The sequence below is a fragment of the Chrysochloris asiatica genome, unplaced genomic scaffold (assembly GCF_000296735.1).
Source record: "Chrysochloris asiatica unplaced genomic scaffold, ChrAsi1.0 scaffold00212, whole genome shotgun sequence".
Taxonomy (NCBI): Eukaryota; Metazoa; Chordata; class Mammalia; order Afrosoricida; family Chrysochloridae; genus Chrysochloris; species Chrysochloris asiatica.
Window position 1 is genome coordinate 2631978 of NW_006408730.1, and position 25108 is coordinate 2657085.

General features: G+C 40.3%; 1 protein-coding gene across 1 annotated transcript in view; it reads right to left on the reverse strand.

The window, feature by feature from the left end:
* The window catches only part of LANCL1 (LanC lantibiotic synthetase component C-like 1 (bacterial)), a 44998-nt gene extending 29512 nt beyond the window's left edge, over positions 1 to 15486 (reverse strand). Inside the window, exons 1-3 of the mRNA XM_006872743.1 lie at positions 15456 to 15486; positions 15046 to 15142; positions 12429 to 12546 (exon numbers count right to left, since the gene is read on the reverse strand). Coding sequence (XP_006872805.1) covers positions 12429 to 12546; positions 15046 to 15126 — 199 coding nt within the window. The 5' untranslated portion in view covers positions 15127 to 15142; positions 15456 to 15486. The remainder of the gene's footprint in view (positions 1 to 12428; positions 12547 to 15045; positions 15143 to 15455) is intronic.
* Between the last annotated feature and the right edge of the window lie 9622 nt (positions 15487 to 25108).

A 25108-nucleotide genomic window follows, 5' to 3' on the forward strand; every position in this document is an offset into this window, starting at 1 on the left:
AATAACCTTGTCTGCTCTTTCAAAGTGGTTCGATGTTAGTAATTCCACAAGCTGATGATCAGATGTACCAATGCTTAAAGTTTGTAGATAAGTGTACACAACTGCAGTATATGGAGAAGGAAAAAATCCTCCTTTTCACAAATGATCAGTGTCAAGAGCTTCTTCTAGAATTAGGTTCTTAATGGGCGTCATCTCCATCCACACCAGGAATGTGCAGGCGATCTGTTGTAAATTGTTACCCTTTCAATGTGCCCTCCTATTCCCATTGCTGTCTGAACTCCCTAATTAAGTTATGTAAGCACCATAGTCAGATAATGGCATGACTGAGAGCTGAGAAAATCAAAAGTGATTAAACACAAGTCCACTGATTGCTTTCCTTTTCAGACCTTTTGTCTCCCATTATCAACGATTCCTCTTGGTCTAAATATTTAACAGACAAAATACATTAAAGTTTGATGCATTTCTCATGAAAAGTAGGTAATCATATCTCAAGTTTCACAATATTCCAACTGGATAAAGAAATCTTTTTTAATTTTTTTAATTTCTTCTTTTTAATCGTGAGCAAATTATCCTTCTGGCTTCTTCCCACAAGGGTTGCTGTGGAATTCTCCAGTCACAGGCTCCAGCTCTCCTGTTCTGGCTCTCCGGGTCTATGTACTTTCAACAAGCAAACTTCTGCAGGTTGTAGTTTATGGTGACCACTTCCCTGACCAAAAAACACCCATGTAGGGCCAGGGCACTGAGTGACGGCTGCTGCTCAGGTCAGGAAAGTCAGACAAAATGCCGAAATCAAAGGCATTTAATGCCTCATCTACCTACCTACCTGGAGTCCTGATGTGGCAACATAGGACAAGCAATGGACCACAGGTCGACTTGAACCACAAGGTCAGTGTTCAAATTCACCAGTCACTCCTTAAATGGCCATTATGATCTGGAACCAACTTGACAGCACTAACAACAACATACCTACCTACCTATCTAGATTAGGAGGCTTCAGAAATTCACGGGAAAATTCCATTTGATTTGACAACTCCTCGAGCCTGGTTTCTGTAGTGTCCAACAGAATGGTTTCTAGCTAGATATGTCTATTTAGACTAATTAAAATGCGCAAAATTTAAGAATCAGTTTCTCAGTCACACTGGCCACATTTCAAGTGTCTAATAGCCACATGTGGCTGGTGGCTGCCACCCTGGACAGCACAGGAGGAATGTCTGTCACTGGGGAAAGTCTTATAGACACAGTTCTGTATTAGATGACTGGAAGTCTGGCCACCTCACAACTCATCCTAGTCATTTTCTGGTTTGGGAATGTCGAAAACAAAGTCGCTTGAAAGAAAAAATATATCTACTATGAGGTTTGAATAAAAATTTGCAACAGGAATGATTATCCCAGGCTTTTGGGGATGGAAGCTCTGTACTAGCTTTTCCTTTCCTGTTTCTGTCTGGGAAGAGAGGATAAACTGTTCCTGGATACTTCTAAATCTGCAATTTCCTTACTCAGCTACTTATCCCCAGTAGTACAGTAAATACGGCCAGCTGTTGAGAAGTAATTAATACTAAGCCTCTGAATTTGAGGGATCATTAGCCCTATTAATCTTGACCAATCAAGACCTTGCAGTGCCTCAACTGTATTTATGAGGCACTCAGACATTTCTCTGTAATTTTGTATTCTAAAGACCACTCCTTAACATTATGCATTGATTTCACAACCAGCCCACACTGAAGTAAAGCCTTTGCCAGGTGTTCCTGACTGAGGTAGTGTTAAGTCAGGGCTTGTAGATTCCCTTCACGTACTCTTGTGGGAAAAATCATGTTCAGATTATAGACTTGAAGGAGTCACTGGAGGTGCTGAGCTAACATCCAGAGTAGGTCTCCAGAGCAGTGAATACTATGGAGACAGGAATGCCCTACAGGATGGGCGCTCTGTGTATCAGTATCAGTTGGTATTTTCTAATCCATGGTTTTACAACTGGTTCTCAGTGCTGTGTGAGTTTAAGCACATGCATATTTCATGTCCTCAGTGAAATTACAGTTGATCTTAGGCCAGAATTCCTGTTCTCAGTCACTGTGGTCACTGTGACCAGCACCCTTCACAAAGCCTTTGGATAAGATTGTGATGTGAACAGTACACACTCAGTCATCAGATTAAAGCTAGGCAGTTTAAACTGCTGGTTTTCCCCATACTCCAATACATTTTTGTAGTTGAGAAAACACACAGCAAAACATACACCAATCCAACCGTATCTACATGCACAATTCACTGACACTGATCACATTCTCCAAGCTGTGCAAGCACGATCACTCTCCCATTCTGAGTTGTTCCTCCCTCCTTAACATAAACTCAAGGCCCTCTAAGGTTCCTATCTAATCTTGCAAGTTGCTGTTGTTACTACAATCCATATAGATAATTCTTTTTTCTTTAAACTTTTTATTGTAAATTGAGTGAATGTTTACAGAGATCATTAGCTTTACATTCACCAAATCATACACTTGGTTTCATCTCACTGATTGCAATCTCCTCTGTGTAACAACAGTTACTTCACTTCCTCCCTGTTCCTATTTCCAGTCCACCCTCCTTCCAATTCCTTCTCAACTTTGTCCTTCAGTAAATGTTGCTCTTTTGATCCTGAATAGTTGACCATTCCATGGTGAGCATGCCTTAGCAGTGTTGTTGTGCCCGCTACATGCCTTGGCTGAAAATGAGGCCACAGGGATGAGTTCCATTCCAGACCTGAAGGGGAGCTGATAGCCATCGTCTTGGGTTCCAGTCCTTCTGACCAGTTGTTGTTAAGTACCATGGAGTCGGTTCTGACTCATAGTGACCCTACACAGGGTTTCTGAGGCTGTAAACCTTTATGGCCAGGTGGCATCATTGATGGACTCAAGTGTGGCAGCGGTAGTGAGGTTGGTCCAGGATCGGGCATTGTTTCGTTCTGCTGTACATGGGGTTGCTATGAGTCAGTGCCGACTCTATGGCACCTGACAACAAACCTTTATGAGAGCAGAACGCCTCCTTCTTCCACGGAATGGTTGGTAGTTTTGAACTGCCGACCTTGAGGTTAGCGGCCCGATTCGTAACCACTTCGCACAGGGAGCTCTGGTAGCGTAGTGGTTACGAATCGGGCTGCGAGCCGCAAGATCAGCAGTTTGAAACTACCAGTAGTTCCGCGGGAGAAAGATGAGGCATTCTGCTCCTGTAAAGATTTACAGCCTCGGAAACCCTGTGCGGGGTCGCTATGAGTCGGAACCGACTCCACGGCACTTAACAACAACAACAACATAAGGGATTGCAGTTACTGTTAAGTGCCCTGCATAAGGTTTTGAGGATTGCTTTGTGTGTTTGAACTGCGATCTTGTGGCGGTGTTTATCCTACAAGACCAGATAGTAATAGCAGGGTACTCCTCATGCATGTAACAGACATTTACTAAGCACCAACTGTGGATCTGGTATTGCGCTATCTGCTGAAGTGAGTGGAATGAAAATGACAGGCATATAGCCCCAGCCTTCTTGGTGCTGTCTGCAAAAAGCCAAGTTGCTTAGATATGTTGTCTGGCACCCAGCTTTCCTTCTTTCCTTCCTGCCATTTCTTCTGATCTGACTGCAAACACTCTCAACCGGATACCTGTGCTTTACCCAAGCATACTGTTGACATCTAAACCCTGCAGTCATTTTAGCTTGTGTCTTTAGCACGTGAAGGTAACTTACATTACACTCTATCAAGTGCAGTCACAAAGCAGGTGACACTTGGCACATTCATCTATCTAGTAGATACACTGGAGAACGTAGGTACCCACTAACGACCCATGCCCTTGATTACCTCTGCTTGTTCTATAGGTATTTCTCATGAAGGTGAAGGACAGTTGGTCAGGACTCAAATTTGACATTGAAATGCTGACTCTGATGAAGAGCTACTTATAGCATGATAAAATGGCACAGAGAAAAGACCTGCCAGAGAGATTCCTTTCATTTAAGTCTGGCGTCAGCAGTAACTAAGAACCACACACTGTAGCTCAAAGACTACACATTTGGCAGATCAGAGGAAGAGCATCTTGAAATACTGTAATGACTTGCATTTAGAGTGCAAGTTAATATTGCTCTAGGGACTATGCTGCATAGCCTCTTATTTAAAATGTTATCTAATACTTGAAAGGAGGAAATATCTGCCCTTCTTAGCCTCATTAACTTTGTGAGTCAGTTACAGAAGACTGGGTCACATCTTTAGAACAAAAGCCCTAGAGTCCTGTGTGTACTTTTTAATTTTTTTTTTTTTTAAGTGTGAGCAGATCATCATTTCCCTTAGGAATCAAGAGAGCTAAACTTGGGTTGGGGCGGGGGAATGAAATTAAATGAGGGCTAACACTTCCCTTGTTTTCTCTTAAAGATTCCAGTGAAATCAGCCATCCCTTGGGTTTACTTAACTTTCATGCTATGTTATCTGCAAGGGAAGCAATCTTCTCTACTAAACGCTTACTTCTAACACAAAACACTTCATTTGATCATGGAATCCTTTATCATAATAATGCTCCATTGTTGCTTTGTGCTTTCCATTTTATAAGCACTGTAAAATCTTCCCTTGGCTCTCTCCCTAAAGCCAAGACCTATCTGGACCAAAGCCCAGTTCAGCCCGGCAGCTGGTGGCATTACACTCTCTGGTGAGTCACTACAGGTCCCCTCCCTGGACACCAGCGCGGGTCACTCAGTAGCAGACAAACGAGTTAGATCTTAGAAGGGCCCTGTGCCTGCTGTTTACAGCATACAGAACACTTTTTGATCGGATTCCTAAATAACCAAAAGCACTGGCTGTGAGCACGTGCTGTAAAGAACTCCCGTAAATCCCCTGGGAAAGGATTACAGCTATAAATGAACAATTCGCATACTGCAGGCATATGTCATACATCAGTACTGTGATGCGTTACACTTCAATGTACTAAATTTTATAAAGGAGGATTTTGGTAAAAAGAACTGAAGCTGTTCATTTCAAATATCGCTTATTAACAGCTGCATGAGCTACCGATTAATTTCAGACTATGGGTGATAATTCACTTGTGAAGAATCTCAACAAGCCTTTTCAAATACAAGCAATTATGAGGAAAAGCTTCTGTGTTGGCCCAATTAATTTTCTATCCTGAAACCATGCTGCATATATTAATACAGGATTAGGAAGGGGGGGGCGTCATCTTCTAGAGAATAACTGAATATTTTCTTTTTCTAGCTGCAAATGACCATAAATCTTTGCAGCATTTATTTTATGAAGAACCTAAAAAACTGTTTCCCATAGACTTAAATAGGAATGATTCCTACTTGTTTAGCAAGCCACCTCTTCCTTCTTTATTTTCAAATGCCTTTCATGTTTTATCAAGGCTAATTCTTACTTTTATATACAACACTTAAATCAAACTGTTGTTATTGTTAAATGCTACTGACTTGTTTCTGACTTAGAGTGACCCCGTATAGGGTTTCTGAGACTATGAATATTTATGGGAGCAGAAAGCTTCATCCTTCTCCCACAGAGCAGCTGGTGGGCTTGAGCCACCAACTGTGGTTAGCAGTCCAGTGCTTACTCTACAGCAGCACCAGCGCTCTCGGAATTTAACTAGTCGTTTGCCAATTCTAATGAGTTTTGTACAGAATGAGGACCATATGCTATCATTACTCAAATTACCCCAAACTATAGCTGATGGTGTGGTGCTGTAGGATCACGACCTCTGACCTCAAGGTTGGTTTGAACCACAGGTCAGAGGTTCAAACTCACCAGCGGCTCCTCGGAAACAGTATTCAGGGTTGCTACGAGTCAGAACCAACTGGACGGCACTTCACAACAACAACAACATAGCTTATGAAGATGCCCTGGCCGTACAGTGGACTATGAGCTGGGCTGCTAACCATGAGGTCAGGAGTTTTCATCTACCAATCCAATCCCTCTTTGGGAGACAGATGAGACTTTTCTGTTCCCGTATAGATTTACAGCCTCAGAAATCCTACACAGGATTGCTCTGAGTGGAAACTGACTAGGTAACACACAACCACTACCACCATAGCTTTTGAGTAGATTGTTTTCACTTACAGGGAGTCTTGGTGAGGTGCTGTAGGATACAGGCTGGACTGCTAAACTCAAGATTGGCGGTTCAAGCCCAATAACCACTCTTTGGAAACCCTATACAGGGTCACAATGAGTTAGAATTGACTTGATGGCACTAACAACACAGCATAAAATTTAAGAAATAATTCCAAATGTGTAAGCTGAGCGTGTGAGCATGCGCGCGCACACACACACACTCGGGGGTAAAGAGCAGGGCTCTGAAGCCAGGCTCACCAGGACTGGACCCTGACTTCATCATTCATTAGTTTGCTATACTCTGGAGGTCTGCGTATTGTTACGATGCTGGAACGATGACATTTCTATTTCAAGTCCAAGCAGGGACCCCATGGTAGACAAGTTTCAGTGCAGCTTCCAGATGAAGAAAGGCCCACTGGTCAACTTCTGAAAATGAGCCAATGACAATTATATTGATCATAGCAGAAGACTATGATCCAATGTCGTCCTGGAAATTGAGCCTCTACATTGGAAAGTAAGACATTAAAAATATACAGTAGCTGCAACAATGGATTCAGGCCATTGGTCATGAAGAGGGAACAGGACTGTGTAAGATTTCGTTATGTTGGACACAGAGTCACCACGAGTCGGAGCTGACCTGACAACAGCTAACCATGACTTTAAACTAGACACGCAGTCTTGTTTTGCTTTCATTTTCTCATGTGTGTCATGAGAAGATGAATAGTATCCATGCCATGGAGTTGCTGGGATTAGTTACTTCATGTGACACACTTAGAATGGTGCCTGACACATACGCTAGTTATTAGCATATATGCACACACATTTTTGCTTCTGTCATTCAGATGTCAATCCTAGTCACAGTTTATCAACAGGAACTGAGTTTTAATCTTTATTGTTGTTGTTGCGTGCCACAGAGTTGGTTCCAACTCACAGTGACCCTTTATAGGGCTTCCGAGGAGTGGCTGGTGGGTTTGAACTGGCGAACTACCAGCCTTGTGGCTAGCAGTCCAGGGCTTAAATGACCATGAAACTTTACACAGATGAGCCTCAATTCCCTTGAGAACATTACATTCACTATAGTTTAATTAGTGAATTAATTAATTAATAAGTTGTTGTTTTTGAACATTAATGCACAGTGATAATCTGGGAACTCTTAATGACTGTCTGAGAAACTGGGTATGTACAACAACTCATTCCTGGAGAAAAATGAGAGTGGCTAAAGGGATTTATGGCAATTGTTGCCTCATTTACCAATATGACTCAGTTGTGGTAATTTAAAAATTCTCCCTTTCTTTCCTTCTGAGAATCAGGGCACTTTACCTCTCTGCTACAAACAGAAAAATGTAAGCGTCAGGGATACAGTCTGTAAATTCGGACCATGACATCCCAGAGGCATAAATACTCCAGGTTTTGAGGGAAATGCTGTTTGGGTGCTATCAAAACTCCAGGTTAATCTCACTCTCACTCCTTATGGTAGCCTGTGCTTCTATTTTAAAACAAAAGCCAAGATCATTTCAAGTATAAAATAGTTTGTGAAGTAAATTTAAAATACCTTTTAAAGCAATAATTTGCTTCTTTTAAATTTCTACTTAAAATCATATTACCCATAAAGCATTTGTATATTGAATTTGTATATTTTCTGAATTACAAAAAACACAAAGATGTGCTCTAGCAGAAATTCTAAGTATCCCATTGCCTTTAGAGTCAATCTTTGCTGAAGAGACAAGACAATGGGAAAAAATAACGGGAATCTAGTTTTTCCACTGCAAGTATATATATAACATCAGACACACAGGAATGCTGTATCTCTTCACCAGAACCTGTCATCTTCAAGATCAACTGAGCAACTGAGACAAATCCAGGCCTAGCATGAATGAAGTCTAATTAAGTGGGGTGACCTAGATTTGTAGCTTTCTTTAGAGTCGTTAAGTAGAAAACACAGATAGCTCTGACCATGGGATTGAGTAGGCATGATATATGCTTGTCATGGATTCAGTTGCGTCCCCTCCCTCAAAATTAAGTGTCAACTTGGCTGGGCCTTAATTCTCATGTAATGATGGAGTGAACGCCTATGATGTGATCTGATGTGATCAGCCCATTAGCAGATTATGGTGGGATGCTACACTGTTACTTAGATCACAGTCCTGATCTGACAAACGGTGAGTTTCCCTAGGGTGTGGCCTGCATCACCTTTTATCTTACAAGAGCTAAGAGGAGAGACACAGGACAGAAGAGGGGCACCTAATATCAGCAAGACAGACCAGCAGGGAGCAGAGCGCTGCTTTTGTACTAAGTTCCCTGTGCTGGGGACCTCCTGGAACCAGGAGACACAAAGAAAGCCTTACTCTAGAGCTGGTGCCTCCTCAAACTGTGCCAGCGACTGGTGGGTTTGAATTGCCAATCTTGTGGCTAGCAGTCTAGTGCTTTCCTATAATTGCCCTTTCTATACTGCTTCACTATGAGTAGGAGTAGACTCTATGGCAGTGAGTTTTTGATTCTATGGGAAACTTTGTGGAAAGACAATTAATAAAATGAAAATTGTTTATAATGAATTAAAAGTATTTTGAATCAAATCCAAATGAGTTTCCCTAGAAACTAAGAACAGGTGAAACATTGCTTACCAAATTTAAAAACATTTTATGTTGTTAAGTGCTGTTGAGTTGGTTCCAACCAACAGTGACCCTGTATAGGGTTTCTGAGGAGCAGATGGTGAGCCTGAACCACCGACATTGCGGTTCAAACCAACTTTGCAGTCCAGTGAATTAACCCACAGTGCCACCCCAGGACTCCATTTAGGCTGATAAAAATCCACTGATAACGGACACAGTTCAGGATCCTTTGGAAGATGATGGAAACTCAAGGTTCACGCTCCAAATGCTTTGTGTAAAACTTTGGAATTAAGAGGATCAATTTTCCGGTTTTATAAGACTTCAAGGAAATAAGCTAATCTTATCCTGAAATGCACTCCCCCCTTTCCTTTAGTAAATAGATCGCTAATAGACTGCATTTGCTATCCTTTCTTGCTAACTAGGATGATCATGTGACTAAGTTCTGGCCAGTGAAGACTAAGCAGGAACGAAATGCTGAGTGGGCTTCCAGGGTCTTTTTAAAGGGAGGGAATGCATATTTAAGTTTCTTCCTGCCTTTGGTTTGAATTGCTGATGCAATGGCTAGCTCTTTGGCAGCCTGTTTGACCGAACTGGCAGCTGACAGCTGAGCGATTATGGAGCTGACAGGAGCCTGGGTTCCTGCTGACATGCTGAGGCCACCAGATCAGCCCTGGCCTGCCTCCTGCTGACCTCCTTTTACAAGAGAAAACTAAACTACATCTGCTGCCCATTATTGGTCTACTCATTATCACACATTTTATACTTGTGACAATAGGAAAACATCTACTGACTGTTTTGCATATTAACAATGTATAGCTGGCAATAATGAACGCTGGGTTAAGAATAACACTGGCTGACATGATTATGGTTGACTGGTTAGGAAATCATGACTGGGACATGATTTCTCTGGTTTGGGAGTTAAGGAATAGTGTAGTCATCCTCCATTTTCATGTGATTCCAATTTTCACATAACAACCTGGTCTTTGGAACCGAACTATGTTGATAAGTGAGGAGGGGATAGATCTTATTTAAACCACTGTTATTCATTCATTGGGAAAGGAGGAAGTGTATCAACTGAATCTAATCCTACTCCAGTCTGAACTTCATTAACTATCAGAGCATACTTCTCCTGGAAAACGATATTTAACAAAATAAGATGATAATTTACAGTTATAATTAATTGTTATATTATTCTGTTTTCTCATACAAAATGTGTAATGAGTTATAATAATGATTATTTGCAAAAGCTTTCATGGTATATTAACAATAAATGTTCAATAAATATCAATGCTGTTAAAAAAAATAGTTTAAAAGGTTTCTGCGATTCAGTGGCACACGGTAGCAGCAGAATTAGTGTTTCCCAAAGTAAAGTAATTCTGAACAAGTAAGTAAGCTCTGGTAGCGTAGTGGTTACGAATCGGGCTGCGAACCTTAAGGTCAGCGGTTAAAAACTACCAGCTGCTCCGCGGGAGAAAGATGAGGCTTTCTACTTCTGTAAGGATTTACACCCTTGGAAACCCTGTACAGGGTCGCTATGGGTCGGAACCGACTCGATGGTACATAACAACAACAACAAAGCAACAAGAGCAAACAATAAATTAACATTTATAAAAATACAGCCCTGGATTTGTGGCTGAAAGAAGTTAAACAAACACAATCCTAGCCTCCTAAAATGTATCCGTTTTTGAAAGACAACATGGAATACATGTTAACGTGTAAATCTGCACGGAGTTCTATCAACACTGCTTTGGCACACAGTCACAAGTATTTTAGGTTTAGATGTTTGTCTATGCTGTTTTGTTTTTTTTTTTTTGTAATAAAGCTACAATATTTTGTAAGATATAAGATAATGAGAAGAGAAAGTATTATGAATTTGTGATGGAATCAACTTTGGTTTCTTATGCAACTCAGTTTTCTGCTATTTAGAAATATGAATAGTGGTAGAGGGAAGCAATTGACTTACCAAAGCACTGCAAGAGACGGTCCACATTATGTAGGAATAATGCTTTTTAACAGTGTTTGATTAGGGAGACATTAGGAACTTTGCCTCGAATGCCATTAGCAAATCTATCTAGAAGACTTTATGCTTCATCATAAAACAAGCAGGAATGGAAGACACCCTAAACTGCTTAGTATGCCAATTTGCCTCAGATAGTGCCATATAAGCGGCTTTCAGGAACCAGTAATGAGTTCCATAGATGTTTCAGGATAAAGGGTTGAAGAACATTGTTAAAGGTAAAAATGCCCGAAACCATAAGACAATCAAAACTACATTTTAGTTTGGAGTGAATTTTTTTCTTCTTCTATTTTCAAGTTAAGTTTAAGTTATACTTTCTAAATTAGCTCTAGGAATACATGGGTGTAATAAGTTTTCTGAACATGGTCAAATTATGAATTCAAACTGAGGCTTGATTTTTTTCTCTCTGAAACAAGGAACCCTATAATAAACAAGGGGTTCATGGAAAAATTCCATTATCTTTTCATTCCATTTTCTGCAAACTTTTTGAAGTCCCCTCATAGAGTAACTATAAGCTCATCTGAATAGGTGATTGAAGTTTTAAGTCATTCTGTTTGCATTCCATCCTGAAATCAAGTCTAGCCATCTCTTAGTCTTTCATTTTTGCCAAGAATAAAAAAATAATAGAAACTCAAAATATATTAGGAAAAGATCTCACAGTTTAGGACCGTATGTATTAGCAAAATGTGGCAAACAAGAGAAAAACTAAAGACATCCATTCATTGTCCTGTTTAAATTCAAATCTTTGTTTTAAATAAATAGTAATTTTTAAAAATGAGATTAATCTACTAACACCATACCTGGACACAGCAGCTGCTCAGTAAATGAGTTGTTATAACTTTCCTCTTAAAGCAAAATACTTTCAATTCTCATCTTAGTATTTCTTGAGCTAAGTTTCTACAATCCACAACAGCATCAAACTGAACTACAGTGAAGCCTGTGAGAGAGCCAGCACTTTATAGGCCTCCCATGCTTTTCTGGGTCTTACAAGTTTTCGACCTTTGACAGGGTACAGTTTTACCCCCTTTCTAGCACTTGTTTTAGTGGAAAGATTTGAATTTTCCATCTCTGGTAGGTTTCTGCCTTACAGAGGTTCCAACTTTTTGCAGGTTTTACTGTTGGATGACAGTATAACCTGCAAAAACTTGCAAAGTTTGTGGAAGGATGACTAGATATAATTTAGCCCATTCCTCGTATTTAAAAAAAATATATTGGCCTTCAACATTCTTGAGATTATTACTTTGCTGATTTTGACTCTTTTATAACTTAATTGGAGTCCTGGTGTGGTACATAAGATAAGCTCTGTACTGTGAACCACAAGGTCAGCAATTCAAACCCACCAGTTGCTCCTTGGAAATCCTATGTAGTGTCGCTATGAGCTGGAAACGACTCGACGGCACTAAACAACTAGAACGAGAATGACCCCATTATTTGCTGTTTTGAAGTTTTTGTTGATAGCATATGTTTTCAGTAATACAAAGCATACAGAAATAAATTTTAAGGGAAATATGGATTATGTGTGACACAAGGGTCCCAGTGGATTTTGGTTGTAGGATTGGGGGAGTGGGGCCCACATCTTCAGATTCATATAAGTAGCAGATAGCAAACTTGAAAGGCTGAAAATGTTGATGATTTCCGGAAGTAGCTACTCAATACAATGCAAGAATCCCTTAAGGGCGGACAGAAGCCCAAAGGGAATGCTTTGACCACACAAACACTTTTTAGGTCAGTTCATAGTCCTTCGTACCTGACCAACCCGTGTAACAAGTGCCATCCCGAGGGTCTGCTGACTTTAGGCCTCTCTCCATTTGCTGAAGAAGTTCCCGAATCTTATTGTTCAAGCGTTGTGAGAACTCAGGGGTCAGCTGTAGATATTAAAGGGAAAACAAATATAAAAAAATGTGGACCACTCAACTTCTGGGACGACAGACTACCAAAAATAGGAGAGTATTCCATTTCTACTGAGGCTACACTTTTCTGCCTGGGAGAACGAAATTAAAAAGACATGTTTTCTCATTCAAGGCACAAAATATTGTTGTAGCTCAAGTAGAAGAGTGTATCTACATAAGAAAATGTTATCTTCTGTACACCGATCATGTATAATTTATCATCTTGCTTGGCCTTTCCTCAAGAGATCAAGAATGTGAATGCCTTAGGAAGGCAAGGGTATTTCCTATTTGAGCTGCCTGAGAAAATGGATGGCTTGTGGCAGACCACCAGTTAGGTGTGGTGCTGTAGGATAAGCTATGGACTGCTAACTGCAAAGTTGGGGGTTCAAACCAACCAGCTGCTCTGTGGAAACAGGTCACTATGAGTTGAACCTCACTGGACAGCACTTAACAACAGCAGCAGTAATAATCTGAAGAACCTCTAGAAGCTTTTTCTGATTGGATGACAGAAAACAGCCAATTTTCCTCATTGAAATCATTGTACCAACAAATGAAGGACCTGTCTCTCTGGTGTACAATTGTTTGTGTTCAACTGTAAACAATTTTAGAACTGTTATGGCAATTTTTATCTAGTTTCTGGACTCTCAAAAAAAAAAAAGGCAATAAATTACATTTTTATTCTTGGATCAGGGAACACTTGTTGAAATTTATGAATTCTTTTTATAAGTACCCTTAGAAATAATGAGCTAAATTCATAAAAGCATTTACGCTCTAAGTGGCTTAAATAGTGAGCTCCATTTTATTCAGAGTTTGTATCATTAGGACACATTCTCAAGTGCTCCTTGTCAAGTTAGCATGTAGCAACACGTCCATCTCCAACAAGAAAAGACATATACTTCAGCTCCAGCATTTGTAGAGCTAGGCAAAACGCAGCTCCAAATGGCCCAAAGGAAGCTGTCTGACCTCAAAATAACTATATCAGGATTTTACTTGGGCAGGTCAGTTGTTGTTGTTGTTAAGTGCCGTCGAGTTGGTTCCGACCCATAGCGACCCTGTATAGGGTTTCCAAGGCTGTAAATCTTTACAGGAGCAGAACGCCTCATCTTTCTCCCACGGAGCGGCTGGTAGTTTTGAACTGCTGGCCTTAAGGCTTGCAGCCCGATTCGTAACCACTATGCTACCAGAGCTCAGTATTGGTCTTAAAATAAGCCGATTGCCACTACATCCATCCATATGCACTTTGGCAAACTTCTAGCCTACCTACACCCCTTGTCCATCTCCTCATTATTCGTATTACTGACCAGAGTGAATCAATAATGAAGTGTTTGAAGAACAGAGCCACATAAAGTTAACTTGACAGTTAAGGAATCTGTAAAGCTATGATATCACCTGAGAACTGTTTTTTGTATGAATGGCAAGTTGAGAAAAATAAGCTGGTAAAATGAAGAACTATTGTGTGCTAAAAGTTAAGAGATTAACTTGTTGTTCTTGTTGTGTGCTCTCCAGTGAGTTCTGACTCATAGAGACTCTGCATAGGACTTCCAAGGAGCTGGTGGGTTTGAACCACCGACCTCGTGGCTAGCAATCCAGTGCTTATCCTAAAGTGCCACACTAGGTGTGCTTAAGAAGGATCTCTAGTAGCGTAGCGGTTAAGAACCGGGCTGTGAACTGCAAGATCAGCAGTTTGAAACTACCAACTGTTCCACGGGTACAGCCTCGGATACCCTGTACAGGGTACCCTCTCTATGAGTCGGAATCGACTCCACAGCCAAATTCTGTCTTAGCAATTATGTTCACCCAAGCAGGAATAAGAAAAACAATTTCTTGCTTTCAGAAATATCTCCTAGCGTTCCCATGTTTAAAAATTTTTAGACTTTCACCGCCAACTTTTTCTCCCTTGGAGCAATTGGTGTTTTCCAACCACAGACCTTATGCATAGCAGTTGAGTGCTTACCACCTCACCACTAGGCTACTGGTTATCTCCTATCCAGGTTGTCTTTTTTGTAAAGTGGTTTGTGAGATAATTTACTCCTTTCTTAAACTCTGAGGATGTCCTGGGAAGAGTGTTAATTTCAGGCCTGTCTCCTCCTTTGTCTTTACCTGGTCTGTATCTGACCTTCCATAAATATACACAATCGTAAAAGCATACGTGTAACTTCTATTAGGATTCCTTGCTCTCTTTATGAAGCAAACCAAAATGGATGGAAAACCCAAGATAACACGGTATAGTGAATATCCACTGTATATTATCAACAGCTAGCTATGGTTATTCCCTCAATTAACAATATTAACGACTGTTTTTCTCAAAGAAATTCAACGTTAGAGTTCTAATTGTATATTTTAACAGTATTTTCTATATTTCAAAACTGTACCTATTTTGAAAATGAATGCTCATCCCTTTCTTTCAGGCAAAACTAAGGTCTTTTCTGGACACTAGAGGAGGTGGGGATGGATGTAGTTATATTCCAAACTCACCCTGCCGGCAGAATCAAAGTAGCCTTCGGCCAGGGATTTGTTATAATCGGCATAAGGATTCGGGAAGGCCCTTTGAGCCATGACGCCGGAAGCGAGCCTGCAGAACAAGGGAAAAAGAGAGTCCAGGTTGAGATGGGGGTCTTGGAGGAGCTGAGAGGGCGGTGTCAGGCGCCCGGGCAACACCACCTTTCCTCTTGCTCCCTGACCACCGCGCCGTCTCGGCGGTCCAAGTGGACCCCTGACGCATCGTGGTGGAACCCCTGGGGCGCAGCGCCACCGCGTAAGGGCTGCCAGGGCCCTGCACCCACCGGGATAAAAGGGACCCGTTTTGCACCCCAAGCTCCCACGCCTGCGATTTGAAGCACGCAGAGCTACGGCTTCTAGAAACCCAACCAGGCCGGGACTCTCACCCTACAGCCTCGGACAATAATAGAAGCGCGCTTTCACCGCCCACTTCCTGTTAGAAGAACCAATCAGAGTCTTCGCAACACCAGAGGCCCACCCTCTCTCACTTGCAGTTTGTTAAAGAGACAGGAGTATGATATCTAAAGGATAGTTAACAGGGCAATTTAATTCTCGGATACCGGAGTGGGTACAAATCTTAAAATAATATGAAAATGTGACAGATATTCCCTTCTTTTTTAATTTTTATAAGAAAACAAATTCAAGTCCAGGTGATTCGTAATTTTTGTTTTTTAATCTGTTGTTAAAAGTGCTGTCGAGCCCATTCTGACACATAGAGACCCTGTATAGGGTTTTCAAGGAGCAACTGGTAAGCTTGAACCACCGACCTTGCAATTCAAACGACTTTACAGCCTGACACAGCCCACAGTGCCACACCAGGACCCCTTTATCTAGAGAACGAAAAATGCTGGTTTGATATCTGTACATATATTTCTACTGTTTGGCTAAATGAAACTGGAAAGGGTAATTGATCTTTAGAGAACTTACAAACTTTTTCATCTGTTCAAAACAAAACAAGCACACAGGCATGAAACCACCATCACCATTAAGAACAAAAATGAAGGTACAGGTAGTTCTCAGGTTAAGGACCACTTGGCTAATCCATCTCATTGGGGGTCTTCCTCTTTTTCTCTGACCCTCCACCTTACCAAACATGATATCCTTCTCCCGCGACTGGTGCCTCCTGACAATGCGTCCAAAGTATGAGAGAGAAGTTAGGCTATCAATATAAATCTTTACTGGAGTAGAAAACCTCTTTTCGCTGGAAATTGTTTTATGAGTTGCTATTGTTTGTTGTTAAGCACTGTCGAGTCGGTTCTGACCCATAGCGACCCTGTATTGGGTTTCCAAGGAATGGCTGGTGAGCTTGAACCACCGACCTTTCAGTTCAAACCGACTTTGCAGTCTAGCGCATTTACCCACAATGCCACACCAGGACTTCTTTTATGAGTAGAAAGGTACATATATATTATACACCAAGACAAACATTTGGTCAGCAAATAGAGAGGAATAACACCTGCTTAAGATTTATGTACAAATTCAACTTAAAACAGACTGACGAATGACACTCATTAGTAATCCAGGTACCACCTGCATCATGAAAAGAGGAATAACATGCAAATTGGTAATAATTTATTCTCAAGAGCACTCAAGAAGTAATACTAAGTAAGGCCCCCAGGATAGGATATCAAATGGCGATTGATAAAACTTCAATGAAAATACAGTAAAGTCTGTATTCTGTGAAAGCCAGAACTGGTGAGGGGCAGAGTTTTCAGAGAAGGAAAACTCAAATATTTCCCAGGAAGAGGAGCGACAGAAAAGTGCTAAACATTCACTTGTATGGGAAAACAAACAATAGCTCTTAAGAAATCTGTTCCCTAGCTTAAATCGTTCTATAATTCTAAATGTCGACCCCTTAAAGAAATAAAGAAGACAAAGGAAGTAGAAAAGTCACAATATTCAATGTCCACATTTAACAATCTCTACGATCTGAAAAAATTCCCTTTCTCTTAAACTTAAGTCCTACCTTGTACAGATTAGGCCCATTCGGTTGCTCTAAGAATTTTGGAGTTCAGTTTTAAAAGTCTGAGAGTCAGTTTCTCCTCACTTTCCTTTCCTCCTTTCAGTGTGGGACACTTGTCCCAAACCTTCGATTGTAGAAGCTCAATCTTGCCTTCCATGTTTGTCCCTCGGTTGTTGCCATCCCAAATTCTTACTTCTGATTCCACTCTGGATCAGTGTGTGCTTCTTAACTGTTTTTAACTATTGGACTCCCAGGATACTTGTTAGTGTCTTTCTTTTCTTCACCATAGTCCAGGAAATTTCGTAGAGGCCCTCAGTGAATCTTAAATTAGATGAGCTTCATATTTTAAAACATGAGTCTACAGAGGCAAAACTTTATTAAAAGAAAAGAAGTAAGTATTTTTCTATAATTATTAAAGGCTTAACATCAGTTTATCCCAAGCACAATCTTTATGTAAACAATTAGAAATGAGTGTGATATTTAAGTAAATTCACGATTAACAAGTGGCCGCAGCAATGGGCTCAAAATTAAAGATGTGAGGATGGTGTAGGATTGGGAAGCCTGACGTATATAGGGTTGCTGTGAGTCAGAACCAACTTGAAGGCACCTAACAATAACAACAACAACAAAGGAAGTATATAGTATCATAAAGGTAGAATTTGCTTGAGTGAAAAAAAAAGAGTGGAAGAGGAAGATGAGGGAAAGTTAGAAAGCAGGGGTACTCCTGATGGCACCATGGGGACTGTACCATTGGTGGTTGGAACCAATTCAGATGCTCTTCTTCTCGATGGGCAACCGATCTGACAGTTTGCTTCCTTAGAGAATACAGCCTAGAAGAATGAAGTCCTTGGCAACGTCAATCTTTTCTCCATTGATAAGAATGTTGTTTATTGGTCCCGTGGTAAGGATTTTTGTTTTCTTTACGTTGAGATGTAACCCATACTGAAGGCAGTGCCCTTTGATCTTATCAGTAAATGTTTTAAGTTCTCTTCACTTTCAGTAAGCAAGGTTGTATCATTTGCATATCTTTTTGTTTTGTTTTGTTTTGTTTTTATTGTGAATTGAGTGATACTTTATATGGGAGAACATCAGTTTTTATACCCTCCTATGGTATTTTGTTTCATTGCAATGATTACAGTCCCTTCTGTGCATCATCATTCAACAGTATTTGCTTCCATTCCCTCTGGTTTTTGGATGTACACAAGAAGACTTGGGAATATATAATCATTTAAATAACCAAAAGGCACATTGTGCAAGCCAGCATCCTGGCCACCAGCACACAGCCTTTCTCTTTCCATGAGTCTAGAATCCTCAGCTGCTCTCTTTCTTCATGTCATCATCTCTGCATCCATCTCTGGTGTCATTGTTTCTCTGGGTAGGGTCCCATATTCTGCTTGTGTTCTTCTCCTTAATGGTCCTAGGGTCCTCTGTTTCTGGAATGTAAGATTAACTACACCCTGCCCCCTTTTTGTTACAAAACTTTTAGCTTTATACTTGTGACAATTGGATTTAGTCTTGATAACAGTTACTTACTATTGAATCATAAGAATCTTATCTCCATCTTCTTTCACCAGACCTGTCTAGACAAGATTAAAACTATTCAGTGGGGATTTTACTTTCCCCCACACACTCTGAAACTCCCTCTTGAAAACTTGTAAGTCAGTCACTTTGTGCCTTTATAGCTCCCCACCCCCGCTCTGTTTTAGGTAGCTAGTGAATAAATTGCCTATCCCTATCAACCCTGTATACAGGGAGGATAGGAATGATACTTGATGTTAAGACTCCTTCCCTCTCAGTTGGTATTTTGAGCTACTACATCCATAAGTATAGATCAAGTTCATAAAATTGAAGCAATTTACACTTGCTTCCTTTATCAATTTTTTTTAATGTCTTCCTCTAGTTGATTACTGACTCTAGATCTTTGCACATTTTGTTGTAATATTTGACTTTGATCTAAAGTCAGAAAACTAAAAGGAAAGAACACACAGCATCTCGCAAGCTGGGAAACTGAAGAAAAAAATTCAAGCCTCAACTTTTGTTATTGAAGGATTCTGTGGGCAAATTATTGAATGATGCAGAAAGCATCAAAAGAAGATGGAAGGAATACAGAGTCACCGTACGAAAAGGAAATGGTTGATGTTCAATCATTTCAAGAGGTAGCATATGATCAAGAATCAATGATACTGAAGGAAGAAGTCCAAGGTGCATTGAAGGAATTGGCAAAGAACAAGGCACCAGGAATTGATGGAATAAAAATTGAAATCTGGGCTTCCCATGAGATTTGCCTGTTAATACCTTTTTGCCCATTTTTTAAAACCAGGTATTACAGTTTTTTTTTTTTTTTTTTTTTTTTCTTGTTGATTTACAGGAGTCATTGTTTGCTTTTGTTTTACTTGGTGGAGGTGGTATATTTTGGGAGTACATGGATAATGCAAATGGTTAACACTTGGCTGCTAATCAAATGGTTGCTGATTTAAGTCCACCCAAATCCTGAAGTCCTGGTGTGGCGCTGTGGGCTAATGCATCAGACTGCAAAGTCATTGGAACTGGAAGGTCAGTGGTTCAAGCTCACTAGCTGCTCCTTGGAAACCCTTGGAAACCCTTGCTGAGTCGGATTCAACTCAACAGCACTTAACAACAACAAATACTTCTGAAAAATCAGCTATTGGAAACCCAATGGAGCCTAGTTCTGCTCTGACACACAGGGGTCATCCTGAGTCAGAATTGCCTTAATGGCCACAATTTGTAACTGGTATTCTATAATTCACCCCCTTCGGCTTTATATATTGCTGGTATCTTCTTTAGTCTGTTAACTTCATGGTCTTCTTCATTGAACTACAATCCTTTGGTTTGCTGTAGTTAAATCCATCAAGTTTTGATACTATGATTTCATGATTTGCAATCAGAAAATATTATTCCACTCATAGGCTGACCTCCTACATTTGATTTTATTAGTGTCTTATAATTTACACTTAAATCTGTAATCTCTCTGGAGTTCATTTTTGATACAACATAAGGCATGGATCCAACATTATTTAGGGAAGGGAGGTAGAGTTGTTATCCGAAGCTTAAACATAATCAAAGCATGAACACGTATTCTCTTAGTTGGAAAATGAACCAAGCATTTGAATTACTGGAAATCATACAGAATTTCATTTTCTTTGCTAGGCACCCAACACAGAGCCCCTCCTTGACTGCTGAGCAAAAGAAAAAGTCGTTGAAATTAAGAATTTATGCTCTCACATGTGGCCATCGTGGCTGAAAACATTTGTTAGTAAAACAGATTTGAATGTTGATGATTTCTCAAGAACCTTTCCTTTTAATATAATTAGTTTGATTTTCTTTGAAAAAAGAAATTGTAATGTTTCTTTGAAATCTGTAAATTCTTTGCTGAATTTGTCATTCCTTATATATACTCTCTGGACATAGCAATCACATTAACAGCAGATCCTGAGAAATCAAGGAAGGTTTATATTAATCAGAGACAAATCATCTGAGGACTATTTATTTCCATTGTAAGACCTCAAATTTCAATGATGTGTATTTGGTAAATGAAAACTAAATTGTAGTTACAAAACCAAGTCCAACATCCAGACCTGCTACCAACAAGTTGATTTTGCTGGTGCTGAGGGTTAATGCACTGGACTGCAAGGTCGGTTTGAACCGCAAGGTCAGCAGTTCAAGCTCATCAGCTGCTCCTTGGAAACCTTATACATGGTTGCTAAGTGTGGGATCTGGCTCGACAGCAGTTAACAACAGTAACAAGAGCAAAGTAGAAGTTCCTTGTAGGATTCCCAAGTCTATGGAGGAGACTGGCATGACACTGTAGAGTAAATACTAGATTGGAAACCACAGGGTCATCTGTTGAAACTCATATTGGCTCCCCAGACACTCGGTTTATATGAGTTGGAACCTACTTGATGGTACTTAACAGTATTCTTAATGGACGCAGACTGCCATATCCTTCTCCCACTGAGCAGCTGGTAGGTTCAAACCACCCACCTTTTGGTTAGCAGTTGAGTGCTTAAACAACTGCACCACCAGAACCCTTTGCAATTACCTCAAAATATAATAGCTGAAATAGATAGCAAAATATTTATCTCGTAGTTCAGTTTGGCTTTGCCCTGTGTGTCGTTCAGGATCACAGATTCCTTCCATCTTTTTTCTCTTTCCTGTTTCAGTGTGTCATCTTCATCAGCAACATCCATGCTGTATAGATATGACCATAATCCTGCATGTGGGAAAGTCAGAAAATTTGGAGGAGAGCACTGCTGATGTCTTCCTTCCCAGACCAGGAAGTGGTCACTTCACTCACTGGGGAGAATTTAGTTCACATGGCTCCTCTAACTATGAGGGAGACTGTGAGAAGAAATCTTCTGCTGAGCCGTTTTACTATGAGAAAATGGGAGGACTGACTTTGGTGTACACTTAGTGATTTCCAACGTATAATGGAATGGAAGTTCCAGTAACTGATACTCTGTGTGTCCTATCAAATGGGGAACACACATTAGTTTCTGTGGTGTTCCCCCTGCTACTGACCTCACCAACAGGGCTCCTCTATTTCCTCTTATGTATGCCTTTGAGCTTTGAGCAACCACGTTTTAGCCTCTGGTAGAAGACAAATCACAAGACTTCATATTCTTTGTTCCAGAAAACACCAACCCTCCAAAATAAGAACACAAAATAAGCTAAATGCTTTTTTAACATTTTGTCATGCAGTATCATATCTTCTTGTGATGAATCCCCTATTTCCTTTTCAGCTCAAAGAAGTGTAAAGCAATCATTATCTAAGCTTGAGTTGAATATCACTCTGTTGGTTTAAGGTCCAGCTGGGACTGTGTAATACTGAAGCAATTTTCTGGTTTTCTCATAGTACAGGATTCATGGATTGACAGGAGCTATTGCCGGTGGAGGAAGCAAGAACATAAACAGATGTACGCCAGGCCCTCTCTGTATACACTTTGAATTTCCCAGAGACAGCATTGCTATGGTGCCGGCAGCATTTCCTTCTCCCTGGTCAAGACTGTTATTAGTATGTTGACAGATTCTTTTCTCTAAATGTACCTGCTAGGTGAGAGCCACGATTAAGTGAAACCCAGGTGTGCTGGGGTTTCCTTGAGATATTAAAAGGACTGAGTATAGAAAGTTGGTTTAAAACTGCAGAAACAGTTTAACTTTTCCCCCATCTCACTCTACACTTAATATTTGAGAAGGTAGTTTGGTCGACAGCCTTAGTCTATGGCTCTTATGAGCAAAGAGAAAAAGAGGCTTCCCATTTTTATAACTGAAAATATCTACCTACGGTGCATTGATGAAATTATGTAGCTCCTTGTGTTTCTATATGCTTAGCATATGTAACATCAGTCAAGACTGAAGAGGTTCCTTATCCAAGAAATGAATATTTCCTGAAATAATCAGTCACTAATCAGACAGATTAAGTAGCTCTGGTAGCGCAGTGGTTATGAATCAGACTGCGAACCACAAAGTCAGCAGTTCGAAACTACCAGCTGTTCCGTGGGAGAAAGATGAGGCTTTCTGCTCCTGTAAAGATTTACAGCCTCGGAAACACTATACAGGGTCGCTGTGGGTTGGAACTGACTCCACAGCATACAGCCACCACCAGTCAGACAGATTACATTAGCTTCTATCTCCACCCAACTACACAAAACTCATCCATGGAATCTGATGCTATATCACCAAAGCCCTGAGAAATCCAGGTGTTTTTTCCACTTACTTATTTGGCAGTCTAACCTTCTGACAGGAATTCCTGGTGTGGTGCTGCACTGGACTGCTAACTGCAAGGCAGTCAGTTCAAACCCATCAACTGCTCCTTGAAAAACCTATATAGGGTGGTTATGAATCAGACCTGACTCAATGGCACTTAACAACAACCACCCCCTGGCACAGGAAAGTAGCCAATAGTGAAACATTCTGGCCCATAATCTCTCATTTGAGCTTCAGAGCTGCCTCACTGTAGGTATTCTATCATTTAAAAGGACAAACATTTCCTGACTTGCCTAGATGTTGTTATCATTCATAGTGACCCTGTATAACAACAGAACAAAGCACTGCTCTGTTCTGCACCAACCTCACCATTGTTAGAGTTGAGCCCATCCTTGCAGCCAGTGTATCAATCCATCGTGTTGAGAGCCTTCCTCTTTATTTTTTTCTTTTCTGACCCTGTGCTCTACCAAGCGTGATGCCCTTTTCTAGGGACTGGACTTATAACATGTCCAAAGTATGAGGGTTGTGCCTGATAGCCTGGTTGTTTGTACTTCATTTTCCCTTTCTATTAGTCAAAACCACCACTCATCTGTTTTTGTTTTGTACTTTTGTGGTTTGTGTTGATATGATACTGGAAACTATGCTGTCAGTATTTTAAATATCAGCACGTTTCAGTCCTAAGCTTCCAGACTAAGACAGACTAGGAAGAAAGAGAGGCAGTCCACTTCTGAAGAGTTAGCCACTGAAAACTTTACAACTAGCAGTCGATCATTGTCTGATAAGTGCTGGAAGATGAGCCCCTTAGGTTGGCAGCCACTCAAAACAGGACTGTGGAAGACCTGCCTGCCTCCTCACAGTAGAGCTTACCTTAGTGACGTGGAGAGAGCAAGTCTTCTGGGGTTGAAGTTACCAAGGATTTCATTTTATTTGGATCTACAATCAACACCCATGGAAGTAGCAGTCAGGAACTCAAAGGACACATTGCATTGGGAAAATCTGCAAAAGACCTCTTTAAAGTGTCGAAAAGCAAAGATGTCACTTTGAAGACGAAGGTGTACCTGATCCAACTCATGATATTTCCCATCGCCTCATATACATGTGAAAGCTCAACAATGAATAAGAAAAACTAAAACTATTGAAGAAGTGATGCATTGGAATTATGTTGTTGGTGAAGAATAATGTAAGTACCACAGGCTATCAGAAGCACAAATAAATCTATCTTGGAAGAAGTGCAGTCAGAATGCTCTTTAGAATCAAGGATGGAAAGACTTCATCTCACATACTTTGGACATGTTATCAGGAGGGACCAGTCTCTGGAGGAGAACATTATGTTTGGTGATGTTGAGGGTCAGCAAATAAAGGAAGACACTCAATGAGATGGATTGACACAGTGGCTAGAGCAATGAGATCAAACGTAACAATTGTGAAGATGGTGCAGGACTGGGCAGTGTTTCGTTCTGTTGTACACATAGTGGAGCAATGAGTCAGAAGCAACTTGATGGTACCTAACATCAACAAGAAATTCAACAGGACTTGGAGTCTAAAGCATTATACAAAGTTTTTCTGCTGAATAATGCCACGATTCTCAAATATTGTATCATATTGGTAATTCTAAACAGATTTTTCAGACTTTACTATTACTATTTCTGATTCCAAAAGTTTAGGTGAATATACTTAAAAAAAAAAAAAAAAAACAAACTAGGAGAAAATCATGGAATCATTTTTCTCCCATAGTCTTCAGAAACTATCAACATGTCTGATACCCTGGTTTAAACTTCTAGCCCCTAGAGATTAATGTGAGACAGTTAATTTCTATTATTTCAAACCCCCCCCCCTTAGTGGTCCCATAAATCTAGTACATGGTTTAAAAAAAGTGAAGATGGAAACATCTGATCAATCAGTTTAATTGATGCCATTTCTATTATATTTTTCACTTTTGCAGTGAGAAAACAATACTTAAAAAACTAAGTAACCTTTCCAACATCACCATCAGGCAAGTGGTGATGCCATCACTTCTGATTCGAAAGCTAATACCTTAATTATTTTTACTACCACCACCCAGGTAGCTCTAAACACCTCATTTCATTTTTAAGACTTTATTGTGAATTGATTGATAGTTTACATGGGATAACATCAGTCTTGCACTCATCCTATAGTATATCATTTCATTGCAATGGTTACAATCCCCTCTGTGCATCATCACTCAACAGTATTTGCTTCTATTCCCTCTGGGTGTTTTTTTTTATGTACACAAAACACTCAGGAAAATATAATCATTTATACAACCAAAGGGCACCTCCTGCAAGCCTACCTCCTGGCTGCCAGCACTCAGCCTTTCTCTTTCCATAAGTT